General features: G+C 48.9%; 4 protein-coding genes across 4 annotated transcripts; 2 read left to right on the forward strand and 2 right to left on the reverse strand.

The window, feature by feature from the left end:
• Positions 1-601: 601 nt before the first annotated feature.
• On the reverse strand, positions 602-1,014 carry Pmar_PMAR023450 (hypothetical protein; the record flags this gene model as incomplete). The annotated part of the gene is made up of 4 exons (XM_002783282.1): positions 602-655; positions 705-759; positions 806-914; positions 966-1,014. The coding sequence occupies 4 exons, from the start codon at positions 1,012-1,014 to the stop codon at positions 602-604; spliced, it is 267 nt and encodes an 88-aa protein (XP_002783328.1).
• A 1,963-nt stretch (positions 1,015-2,977) lies between these two features.
• Positions 2,978-3,505, forward strand: Pmar_PMAR023451 (hypothetical protein; the record flags this gene model as incomplete). Its single annotated transcript, XM_002783283.1, has 4 exons — positions 2,978-3,052; positions 3,097-3,150; positions 3,199-3,307; positions 3,366-3,505. The coding sequence occupies 4 exons, from the start codon at positions 2,978-2,980 to the stop codon at positions 3,503-3,505; spliced, it is 378 nt and encodes a 125-aa protein (XP_002783329.1).
• A 189-nt stretch (positions 3,506-3,694) lies between these two features.
• Pmar_PMAR023452 (calcium-activated potassium channel alpha chain, putative) lies at positions 3,695-6,968 on the forward strand (the record flags this gene model as incomplete). The annotated part of the gene is made up of 17 exons (XM_002783284.1): positions 3,695-3,814; positions 3,860-3,961; positions 4,005-4,108; positions 4,158-4,275; positions 4,336-4,509; positions 4,601-4,709; positions 4,927-5,055; positions 5,097-5,229; positions 5,276-5,423; positions 5,466-5,612; positions 5,654-5,737; positions 5,791-5,913; positions 5,954-6,047; positions 6,110-6,271; positions 6,311-6,438; positions 6,484-6,721; positions 6,835-6,968. The coding sequence occupies 17 exons, from the start codon at positions 3,695-3,697 to the stop codon at positions 6,966-6,968; spliced, it is 2,247 nt and encodes a 748-aa protein (XP_002783330.1).
• Positions 6,969-10,301: 3,333 nt separating this feature from the next.
• Pmar_PMAR023453 (conserved hypothetical protein) lies at positions 10,302-11,974 on the reverse strand (the record flags this gene model as incomplete). Its single annotated transcript, XM_002783285.1, has 3 exons — positions 10,302-10,326; positions 10,371-10,809; positions 10,876-11,974. 3 exons carry the CDS (start codon positions 11,972-11,974, stop codon positions 10,302-10,304), a joined length of 1,563 nt encoding a protein of 520 aa, XP_002783331.1.
• Between the last annotated feature and the right edge of the window lie 704 nt (positions 11,975-12,678).

Consider the following 12,678-nt stretch of genomic DNA (forward strand, 5'->3'; position numbering starts at 1 on the left):
ATACACGGTTGCATTTACACAAAGAGCTTGTAACGGATAGTAGGAGCACGAGTTCGCACCGGTTTCGTCATGTCATAGTATGACAGTCATACCCTGTGATATCATCGAGGTTTCCACGTTAAATTGCGGCATCTCACCAAGATAAACAGATAGCATGTCGAATATCTGCATGCGTCCTATCAAACTCATAACTCAACTCGACATTAGTTGGTGAATTGTATTCGAATAAACAACCATTAGGCAGCCCACAATGATACCACACAGGAATGGTACGATACTGAAGGTTCTCACTACCATCGATGGTGTCGGCACTGAATAGCACAAAGTCACAATAGTATTACTCACTCATAGAGTAGAGGAAGACACACCAAACTCCATCATTGCACCATAGGATAGTATCAACAACAAGCAGCGGTCGGATGAATACAAAGCGTTGACTGCAAGACTACAACGTAGTGCATAAACGAGAGATTGTTGGAGGAAGACCACGAGAGAGAGAACGGCTGTTGAAGTTGACTTGTCGGGAATAGCGGTCATCGGCCAGCATGATGGAAAACTTGGCGGCAACTTTTAGTGCTGGAATTACTCCAAAAGGGGATTCTTACGGATGGGGCTCATCAGGGGTACCATCTGGTGCATGTAGACGAATGCCCAACTGAGAAGAGATCAGTCAAAGGGAGGATAAGCAGCGATGATGCACTTACAACATCCACATGCAAATAGTCGTTAACCATACGAGAAGGATGGAGAGTCTGATGCCTGAGGAAAGAGGTGGTGACCTCATCCGACAATCACGCGGAATCACTTACTCTCGCCCTTCGTAATCTTGGGGGTCTCCTTAGCGAAGAGGATGGGGGCCACAAAGGTGAACACTACTCCCAATACGGCAAAGATGATGGTACCGGTGATGAGACCTGAAAGGATGCGATACTGGTCGGAGCTTAGGAAAGAACGCCGCCTCTTACCGGGGGCATGGAATCCGAGAGAAGCGGGAGCTACAGCGACTGCACTCATGATGACAGTTCCAAAGGAATGTGGGTAAGCAAAAAACTCCTGGAATAAGATTTGGTAGCAGTTTCCAACGAACTCAGAGGGACTCCGAAATGCTGATTCCGAAAGCATGACTAGTAAATTCAGTAGCAACCAGTCCGAAAATCACTTCAGTCAAGCTGCGGTCGTCGAATGGTTGAGGAGATTCAAGAGTGCAAGACGCTCTGAGCTTAACGTAGGTTCGACTCCATAGTATTTACCGGTAGCAATTGAACTGAAGCTCAGACATGGCTCCAAGTCGAGATGTAGTCGTCTAAGATTGACACCGTCTTTGAATCGGCTCATATGGTATCTAGTACTGCGGTCATTTCATCAAAAAATTTTAGAAAATCGAGGAAACGCGCTGTACAATCTAGAATGGCTATATAAGGCTTAGCTGTCCGTGCATGGCTAAAGTCTTTCAATATGATGTGTGGTTGTATAGAGCTTGTAATTTATGGTCTATAGAATCGTATTATATAACACAAAGAATATACCTTTATGACGTTCTTGCTGGGTACATCATGCATATGGTTGATTCCCCAACTACGTCTCTTTGCGGCTTCCTGTGGGTTAATTGCTCTCCTTCATTTTTGCTAGCACGAGGAATGTAACTTTAAGTTCGACGAATTGGCGTTGATGCTTGCGCTAGTGTACATCTTGGCTTGGCATAGTTGCCCCATCCAGAGAAATTGATTACGCTAAGGTATACCGTAGGGTGGCATAGTTGCCCCATCCAGAGCAATTGATTACGCTAAGGTATATCTTTGGGTGGCATAGTTTCCCCAACCAGAGCTGACGGTACTCAGACATATCTTAGGGTGGCATAGTTGCCCCAACCAAATGAATTGACTGTGCCTAGGCATATCTTAGGGTGGCATAGTTGCCCCAACCAAATGAATTGGCTGTGCCTAGGCATATCTTAGGGTGGCATAGTTGCCCCAGCCAAATGGATTGACTGTATCCAGGCATATCTTAGGGTGGCATAGTTTCCTCAACCAGATGAACTGACGGTACTCAGGCATATCTTTGGGTGGCATAGTTGCCCCAACTAAATGAATTGACTGTATCGAGGCATATCTTAGGGTGGCATAGTTGCCGCAACTAAATGAATTGACTGTATCTAGACGTATCTTAGGGTGGCATAGCTGCCCCAACTAAATGAATTGACTGTATCTAGGCATATCTTAGGGTGGCATAGCTGCCCCAACTAAATGAATTGACTGTATCTAGGCATATCTTATGGTGGCATAGTTGCCCCAACCGATTGAATTGACTGTATCTAGGCATATCTTAGGGTGGCATAGCTGCCCCAACTAAATGAATTGACTGTATCTAGGCATATCTTATGGTGGCATAGTTGCCCCAACCGATTGAATTGACTGTATCTAGGCATATCTTAGGGTGGCATAGTTGCCCCACTACTGACAAAGCAGAGGCGAGAGGTGGGGACTCTATAGGCCAGCTCCTCTAGCTTGGAGCTACCGGACGCATTATCCCACGATGGAGCTTCGGTTGTATACTATTTTACAAGGAAATGCCTGATACCTGTTCGTACCCGCCTACATATCAAAGCATGAGAGTGTGTCATCGTGAACGGACCCCAAGAGGGTTCCGCTTCGGGGCACCTCCAATGAGGACACGTGAGGCTCGCTATATCGAAGCACAGATGAGGGACCGTGCAGTAAGAATCATTCCAGTTCTAGGCCAGTATTCAAATATGAACTTTAGTTGCCACTCGTGCAACATATGACGGGCATTCCCGAGAGGTAACGTTACGGCTGGGGTCGAACGTTGGGGGAGAGTTCAATCTCAGCCCGTCCCCTCCAAGAACAAAGAAAGCGCCCGCTAGAGATGACAGTGAGAGCCGCAAACGGGATTACTTCAGACGAAAGCCGCTCTCTTAGACGAGCTCATCGAGAGCTGCCGAGGTACACCCCTCCACGACATGTACCTTCAGGCTGAACAACTACTCTCGGGGTTGGAGGAAACTCCTGATGAACAATCGTTGTCGAAGAAGAAGGTGCAGCTCATCTGGATAGGGACGCATCAAAGTCTATCTTTCAGGCGTTGACTCAGCTCGTTGAAGCTGGTGCATCGGAGCTCGTGAGGCGTGCGAAGGTAACAGGTGGAGGTCCAATCGAACAAGGCAGGTTTACTCCCCGTCAGTTCGATGGAGAGACTATACGGCAGAAGGAGTCAGCCGAAAAACGTAAGGTCCGAGAGGCCAGGAGACGAGCTAGAGAGGAATGCCTAATGGGATGGAGCGTTATGCATGGTGATTCGAGGTGGGAGTTTCGCTCTGAATCCTCCATGGTATATCCCGCATCCTTCAGCATCCCCTACACTAACACTTCCCGTGCCCCCAGTGCCTGCCCTCGTCCTCAAATACGACGGTCTACACGGCGTCAGAGAGCTCGAGAGGCTGCCTAACTATTGCCAGAAGGCAAGTGCTCATTCGATTGTCAACCTATAGAGAATTCCGTAAAGGGACCTTACTGCTCTACGAGCAGTATATTATTTCATCCATAGTCTATAACCCCGTCTATACAATATACATCGCCATGTATCACCCCCGTATGTGTCTCGCTCGGATCCAATCATTGAGTTACCTCAAGTTAGTACCTGGAGAAATCAGTGGTGTAAGCTTGATATAATCTCTGGTATGTCGAACAGCAATACGTCAACAATTGATATGGGAGATACCGAGGGCTGGGTTTGTGGTGACCATTGTGCCCTCTTCGACTGGGACTGGGGTCTTAGAGTCACCTGGCAGTGCTTCATTGTGTGTCCAACCCTGCTTCTACGGCTCTACGGTGTGCCATCTTAGGTATGGCTCATCGTTGCCTGTACGGGGCTTTTCCTAACGCAAGCTGCGAGATGGGGTAGCACGTCGGTCGAGAAGCTCAAACGACAGTTGAGTGTTGCGGAAGTAGTCACCGACTGAGCTCTTGTGGGTTCGACATCCTCTATAGGGATACACTCGAGGTTCCTACCTTTACCTCGGGTTCGTCATAATAGGCTCTCTCTACCAATGTTGCATCTTTGCTTACCAATCCTATACCTGGACCGCTCATACGTAAGCTTGGACCCTGCCAAAAACCACTCACATAACGTCTCCTATTCAGCATCAGCTATTCCCTCAACTTCTTCATAGCTATACTATACGGTCTGGAAACCATCATGTTGTGCTTGTTGTACATCACACAAGGCACTGCTGTTTTTCTCAAGCACTCCCTCAGCTCGGTGAGCACTGACACTACCATCCACGTTGGCCTATGGCTGGAGCCCTTGAGCCCTCCGCAGGTGTTCGTCGCTGTGTTCGTTGTGGTATCTGTAGTGGGGCAGTCTGTCTGGGTCGACGACTTTGGCTTAAAGACATGGTTCTCTTTCGCCTTCTTCGCCAGCCTAAGGGTCTTCCAGAACTGGCATCTCTTCTTAGCAACCGCGGGCTTCCACAGTGCCGACATCAACATGCAGGTTGGTCACTCATTGTCTATACCTCAGCTCCAAGAAGTTCCTCATTTCCCATGCCTATGGCGTGTCCTTGCACCGCATCCTCTATTCTCAGATAGTTAACGTTTGCATCGGGGCAGTATGTTGGGTCTACTTTGCTTCATGTGTGGTCATGACGTTGGAGAACCTGGAGGTATCCAGACGTGCCTCCACACCCCTTCCTTGTAAGCTCCCTGGTCAGGACCCTCAGTGGCTCCTAGTGCTCCAACCCACTGCAACGAGTTGGACATTAACCTCATCTTTTTACTTCATCATGGTTACTATCTCCACCGTGGGGTATGGAGACCTCAGCCCTAGTACAGCACTAGGTCGAGTTGTTGCTGTTTGTACGGAGCTCAGTCGAACCTCCACTTCGTTTCACATCCCCTGAGTGCTTTTTAGGGACGATTCTTGGAGGAATCGCGGCCTTCTCATATGCGGTTAACAAGTTACTTGAAGTCTACGGCCTCACTAGATCCGGTCGAGGACGCTATCCTTTGAAGCGACGATATCGTCACATAGTGGTTGCCGGTACGGCCCGGTCAGTATTGCTCCCGAGAAACATCTTGCAGGGACACCTTCCACTGAGATGCTCAAGGACTTCCTCTCCGAAATATACCATGCGGATCATGCTGATGACAGCGAGGATTTGGAAGTGGTTCTACTCTTTCCTGGTCAAGGCAGCGTGATGCAGTCTATGAGCGAGTCGGCGTTCCTGCTTGTCTGTTCGCTACTTTCTAGTCGTACACAGATATCTACGTCAGAAGGATAACGTCCATATGCGATCGAGGGTGTACACCTTGCAAGGTAGCCTCTTAGAGGCTACTGATATGCGTCGCATTGGAGCTACACGTGCTGAAGCATTCTTCATCCTTCCCAGTATCTTCTCCTCGAATCCAGTAGACGCCCCTCTTAGTTGGACCGGCTCTATCCTCGTCTAGGTCCAGGACGATACTGAAAACCTTGTACGCTTCTTTTCGGTTCGGAGATACAATCCCAACGCAAGGATTATCGTCCTTCTACATAAGGCTGAACACAAGGACATTCTCGGAAGCGAAATGCTAGGTGGTGGCGCGGCCATGCCAGATGTACCGTTAGTCTACCGCTCGTTGCGCAACTCGTATCTAAGGTCGATGAAGAAGACATGTCGGAGCTCACAACGCTCATTTGCATCGATCAGTTCAAGCTAGAGCTTATAGGAAAGACCTGCCAAGTAGGCATTGATTGTTGTTCGCCGTAGCATCGATCTCCGCAATTAGTCGCCAGGTCCCGGGCTTCTCGACTCTCATTTGTAATCTATGTACATCTGTGAGCGATACAGAAGCTCTGGAAGGAACACCACAATGGTTACAGGAGTACGACGCTGGCCTTGGCAACGAGCTATACGAGGTTGTCATGATGTGTATGGCACTCATAAGATCGACTGCAGGTTCCACTCTCCCCAGCATACTACGGGCAACCCTTCGGTCTCTGCTGTTTGGATGTCCTTAACCGTAGCGAGAATCGAGACGTCTACCTCATAGGTTGGGCTATACCACTCCTCTTCCATCACTGCCTTATTCGAACCATGACCACCTATTGACAGGTCTCGTTGAACGTAATGTGATGAACACTGGAGGGAAGGTGATCACTATCAATCCCGGATCCGACTACGCAGTCATGGACTCCGAGGATCATACCGGCGTTTACGGCATCTTTATCGCCAGCGATCGCGACGCTATCGTACAGAAAGGCTGGCGTAACCACAGTAGTTCGATATTCATATCAGTTTGTCGACCCTGCTTAGGTCGGCGTAGTGATCAATCCGACGGCTATAGTGACGAGGTGTCCGAGGTTAGTACCCTTCCGGACCCCCTCGGTAGATTTCGAAATGCATCATACAAGGGAGGGATAGTCGGGAACGATCACCGGAGGGTAGACAATCTCTGGACCATCCACATGTGAGAGCTTGCAATACAGGGAGCTAACAAAAACAGTGCAGTGTTGAGGATGAGCGCATCTATGAAGAAAGCAGCGACCCTGGTAGAGGAGGCCAACTTCCATATGATGTCTATGGCACAGCTGTCCAGGGCGCCGCCCAATATCAAACAGTTGGTGTTCTTGGACAAGTTAGAGAAGGTCCAATTTCGGCGGCCATTATACCTCCTCATCAACATCGATGCAGGCTTCCAAGATCCCACCAGCGGCGCCCGAGGACGTGCTCGCTCAAGGTGGTCATGTTATACTTACTGTAGCTGGAGGGTCCTCAGCAGCAAGGGAAGGAGAGAGTTCGTTCCCCTTAGTGGTCATATGTATAGCCATACGGATCAGGTGCCAAGATAGGACTGGAGCATTTCGTATCACCAATGCGAGCTGCCTATTTCGCTGAGGCCACCCCCATCGTGGTATTGGCTCCCTTTATTCCCATGGACTGGAATACAGTGTGTTACTCACACGTTCCTTGAACCAGTGTTCCTTGCCCTTGATATCAGGTGGCCAGGTTCCCCGAGGTGTACTTTGTCCAAGGCTCAGCGCTATCATTGTTCGATCTTGAGCGGGCCAACTTCCGGCAAGCTGCTACGATACTCGTATCCCAGTTGGGATCGGTAGTAGCCCATCTAGAGATCATGCTTACACGCGTCATAATGCAGACTAGGCCTAGTGGATCAGCACAGGACCCCTACATGGTCGATGCAGAGGCGATTTTTACGGTTAGGCTCATCGAAAGCCATTTGCCCAAGGTCAACATCAGCCTACTTCGGCCTATATCATGTGGTCAGGGATCGGAGACAATCGTGGTGGTTGAGTTGGTATTCGATGAGAACTATCACTACCTACCACACCCCGCCGACATCACCGGACGCCGACCATCAGGAGATGTTGGAAGGCGATCAACATCATCGTCAGCAGGCTCCGTAAAGTCACACGATAGGAGGGTATCACACTAGAGATACGCTAGGAAGGGAACTGATCGAAACCTCAGGTATCCAAACTGTTCCGCAAGAACCGGAATGTCCTAATGCAGACTCATGCTTGTGAGCGTGGTTTGAACCAAACCGTTCGAAAGCCTATCGATAGTCGTTTGTCTCATAGTCCCTATCGGGGAAGATCGAGACTTCCAGTCGGTGAACACAACCCTCGATGCTGATCTGCCCAATGCAAAGCAGGCAGGTCGCTCTCTGGATACCTCCCGAAGCATCCTTTCTAGGCCAAGATTGCCCAACCAGAAGAGTATTTCAGACAGCCTAGGTTCGCCTGTGGTCAACTGTATGTGGGATCTGTTGTGACATCCCTAGTCGCCAACACCTTCTATAACCCAAGTTTGGCCTTACTCGTACAGCAAATGATATCTAGCAGAATACTTATGGTATGTTGAGCTCTGTGATAACGTGCCGTCCTCATCGGCCAGGTCCTCTTGCCTACCGCTTGGGCTGGCCGGGCTTACCTCGACCTCTTCCAACATCTCATACTGGACAGGAACCTCCTTGCAATTGGGCTCTTCCGAACTGCTGATTCTAGCGTGAGTTTGACGCCACTCATGAAAGAGATCTCTCATCATCGGTAGACGAGCAGCTCGAAAGCATTGATGTAAGGTTCTCACTACTGGGCCAACCTCAACTGATGCGCGTGCACGGATTAGCACTTGCAGTCATCATGGTAACTATTGAAGCCACTTTGTCGTTGCCATGTTCTGCGTGTCCTCAGAAGCGTCATCCGGAAGGTAATCTTGAAGAGCGTGAAAAGTTCTTACAATCGTATAGCGGGAATAGTCTGTTTGCCATTCAGCCACTCCTACGTCTATACCGCACCAACAGCCTTCACATTGCTGGTAGAGAGCGACCAAATCCTATGTGTCTGTGTGCCTACTTCTGATGATGCAGAAGTTGACGGACACCTTGAGACGGTGGGTTATCGTGAAAACTCACAACGATGCGTGCTTGCTCTCACCGTCATTGCTTGCTCATAGACTATATCTTGCAGGACCACACGAAGGGCTGATGTCACTGTTTTGATGATCAAGACATTTATGGTGGTATGTGTTTCTCCACGTAAATTACGAGAATGTCTCACTGTACTTAACTGAGATATCGAGTTTGGAGTTCAAGCAGACACCACAGCATTTCTCGGGTGCTGTTCTCCCTATAACCAAAGCTACAGTGTTCAGGCTGAACAAAACTGTCCGGCAACTTCATACCTGTGACTCGATGAAGAACACCAACCAAGTTCAAGAGGAAACAATACCAGAAATGGCGTAGATGAACCTGATGCGGTCAGCAATACTAGCATCGAGCTCGAGAGCGGTCATTCCTAATAAAGGGGCAGGCAATGAGAAACCTGACAGCGTAGGGAATATATAATTACATTTGAAGCCTATTCGGACTGTTATTTCCACTGAGTAATAATCAACTGTAATGCTAGAAATCGAGCTTAGCCCTCGAGCTCTAAGGATACAGGTTTCTTGTAAGTCGATTTTACTGTGAATTCCGCCGTTGTGTGGGCATATCCCGGTGTCAACTCTCAGTTACATTACATGTGTTTTTTCATCTTGTTCGGACCTATCCCAACTGTGTGAACACGATGCGAGCCATACTGGTGTGAAATAGCAAATTGTGGCATAGCGAGGGACGTCAAGTCGACGTCGTCGACGCTGCTGCTCACCCTCATTGGGTGGCAGCTTAGCGGTGGCCATTCATCGTTACCCGCGCAAATGTGTAATAATGATGGGCTGTGCAGGATCGCCTACCAGTCACTAGCGGATCCTTGGCAAGCTAGAAAGGATGCCACGGGCTCGTCAACTACATCGCTGAGTACTCGTTAGTGACGTTTAGACTTTTCCATTCAGCCTACGATTATCAACTTATTCCCAGAGACTTCGATTAAACTTAGCGATGACTTCAACCAGCGCCAGTTCGCCTCGCAAATTATCCAGCTTTGTTCTATCTGATCATGAGCTCGCCATTCCAAGTGTGGCTCATGCGTTCAGTCTCTTTCCAAAGACTCAGTGATCTCATCAAACTCAACAAACACAACACGAGCGACATCGGATTGAAATAGTAAAACAAATGGTAAATAGTTATGTAACAAGAAATGCTGATGCTGTTGCTTACCCTCATTCACAACAGAACGGCAATGATCGCATACTGTCCCGACAACAACATCTTTGCGCATAGTCAAGAAGCGTTACCGATCGCGACACTGAGTAGCAGTGGTTGTCGACTATACAGTAGATAGGTAGTGGTCCAACGGACTACAAAAAGAGATAAATACATTTGCTTAAGCCACTTTTTATGGTGCACAACGGCTGAGTGCTCGGCAACAAGAAAAGAGTAAGAACCAAATCTGACGGTACGAACGACATCATCACCATACAATACGGAGATTAACTTCTCGGATAATACTTCAATTATATAGTCTGATTACAACTGTGCGATACTAGAGCGAGGGGACTTTGCCGAACTCAATAGTCACCACCCGCAACAGACGAACGAGACGAATCTGGTGGTGTATCAGGCGCCAGAGCTGGCACTCGGGAAGATGAGCTCCCCTTAGAGTTCCTCGACACCTTGGGCGCTGTTCCACGACTATGTGATTCCTCACGCGCTCTTCCCAAGCCGATTTCTAAATCGTTGCTCTCACTGACCACGGACGTGGATTCTTCCCCACGATCAGCAGCACTATGCGGAGTCGTGGTTGATCGTGAGGCCTTATTATCGAAACCAGCATTCCGCAACTCCCTCTGTCGAATCCTCTTCAATCGCCTCTTCTCAGCTCTCTCCATTTTCTTTCGATTCCACCACTTACTCAATCTCAAATAAGGCGGATCTGGGAAAGTGTGTTCCAAGTCACTCGAGCTACTTCTAACCGACATCGACCGCAGTCTGAACGAACGTCTTCTATCCAACTCAGCCCCATCAGCAGACTCTGCTGCTCCTGCCGAATCCTCTCTATTGATTTCAGCTCCCTCAACCGACTGAATAGACTCAGCAGTGTGAAGAGGATAATGATGCGTCTCTCTCGGCTCCAACACGAACCCCCCAAGATCAGCTCCTTCCTCTCGACGGATCTCCGCTGCGGCATCAACAGTCATAGCCGACATGATCCTAGTCAGAGTGCGTTGCCTCGTGAGACGAGTCCCACCAGGGCTCCTCGAGCCGTCCCATGAGAGAGGCGGTGGCGCCGGCATCTCGTTACTGTACGGTACCATAGCTGGGCCTCCCTCCGATAAGGAATTGGACCGCATCGAAATGCTCCTACTGCCTCTCGGTGGTAGTATACCCGACAGACCACTAGTAATAGTACCACCATCTGAGACCAGCCGTCCCAGTCGCCTTGGGGACACACCAGGCGGGCGTGAGGCAGGGGATAGACTACCTCCATACTGCGGGAGGCTGATACTGTTGAGGCTCACGGGAGTGTCAGCAACGCTCATCGCACTCAATCCTGCTGCATCATCATCACTACGGGCGACCACATTCTGACTGCTAGCAATAGAGCTCCGTCGCCTAGCCATCTCTTGATCATCATCAGTGGTCCTTGGACTGAGGAGGAATACCCCAAAGAATAATACTCCAGTACCACCGAAGAACACCCCCAATTGCCACGATTGCATCGCTACAAACTCCTTGAATACGATACCACCAGATAGCATTGTTGAGAGTGTCCAACAAACCTGTGTTAGTGGTACAAGGAATGCTCCTGGGAATATCCTCAGGGCTCGATTGAGATGGATTACCCAGAATATGGCGGCGAATAGCCATGCAAAAAGTACTAGGAAAGTCCTACCCTGATACAACTGCGATACATGGCCACCGAAAGCCTGGGTGACAATGAGTGACAACACTTTTCCCGATACTACAGATTGGGCCCCTACTGCGGCTACACAAAAGGTGTACCCAGTGGGGACTAGGAATCGGGTTACCCTATTGTGGGATCTCGGCAAGGATAGCTCCCATTGTATCCTCTTGGGCCACTTAGACCGACTGAACCACAGAATGGGGGCACCTGTACGCATCCAGAAGGCGAAACCGATGACCATGATGAGGACTATCAGGCCTAGCACGAAGTAGCCATGTGTCGCTGAGAAGTAGAATTGTTGGAACATGAGGTCGACACTGTTGATAGCCTCAGACTTGTTGGACGATACCACCAACATTACTATTGCGCCTATGATGACCACAGTGCCACATACGTTGAAGATGGTGAAGGGCTCTTTGAGGAAGTAGTGAACGAAGAAGAGATTCGACACGAACTGGATTGCCGATATACCGCTAAGTAGTGACTGGGGGGCGAATGCGAAGGACCCGAATGTTAAAATGGATCCCACACAGAATAGTACTAACCCTATTATGAGGGAATGCCCCTTGCCATGCTTTACTGCCGTATGATACTTCATAAGAACAGTTCCGAAATTTGTGGTAATAGCACCAACAATGTTAACAACGATGCCGATGACAAACCGAGTGGCGGACATCACGGAATATTACTTCGACGTGTAGTAGTCGGACGATAGCAATATGAAGGAAAAGGTGGCCACTCAACAACTACTACTACTAGTGTGAGAAAGTAAGCACATGGTCAACTACATGTATCGCTGACACTAGGGAAGATTCGAGGAAATTCGGGAAAATTCTTGATGGTTTCCGAACACTTCTACCCTAATTCGTATATAAACTCCTTAGTGAGGAAACTCCTGTGCTGAGCTGAGGATAGCGAACATATACTTCTCCATCACTACTACCAGCAAAACACTCTACTCAACCCTGCTCCTTTGAAAGCATACTCCCCAAGTCAATAACTACTACCAATTTCTCAAAAATCGAGACCAGCGTATGCGTGGCTGAGCGGTCGGTCCTCTACTAGAAGAGTCAATAGGACCATACCACTAGTCACTATAGTTCACCATCATGACGAACTGTGAAAATTATCATCTTAGTGGTTATTAGGACCCACCATAGTAGCTACACAGCTCCCTGTACGACCGAATGAATACCAAATGTCAATCTCTTGCGGGCGCGTGATGAAGACAACGACAACCGCGCGCGCCCAAGGTTATTCACTGTTGATGGACCAGACAAGTAGAAAAGGACTTGCTCGGGAATGTCGGAGGATAGTACGTGACGTTGATTGACACCATTAATATTCGCGGAGATTTGATGTTAATACAGTAGCTGGACA

The sequence above is a fragment of the Perkinsus marinus genome (assembly GCF_000006405.1).
Source record: "Perkinsus marinus ATCC 50983 genomic scaffold scf_1104296937140, whole genome shotgun sequence".
In the NCBI taxonomy this organism is placed as follows: domain Eukaryota; phylum Perkinsozoa; order Perkinsida; family Perkinsidae; genus Perkinsus; species Perkinsus marinus.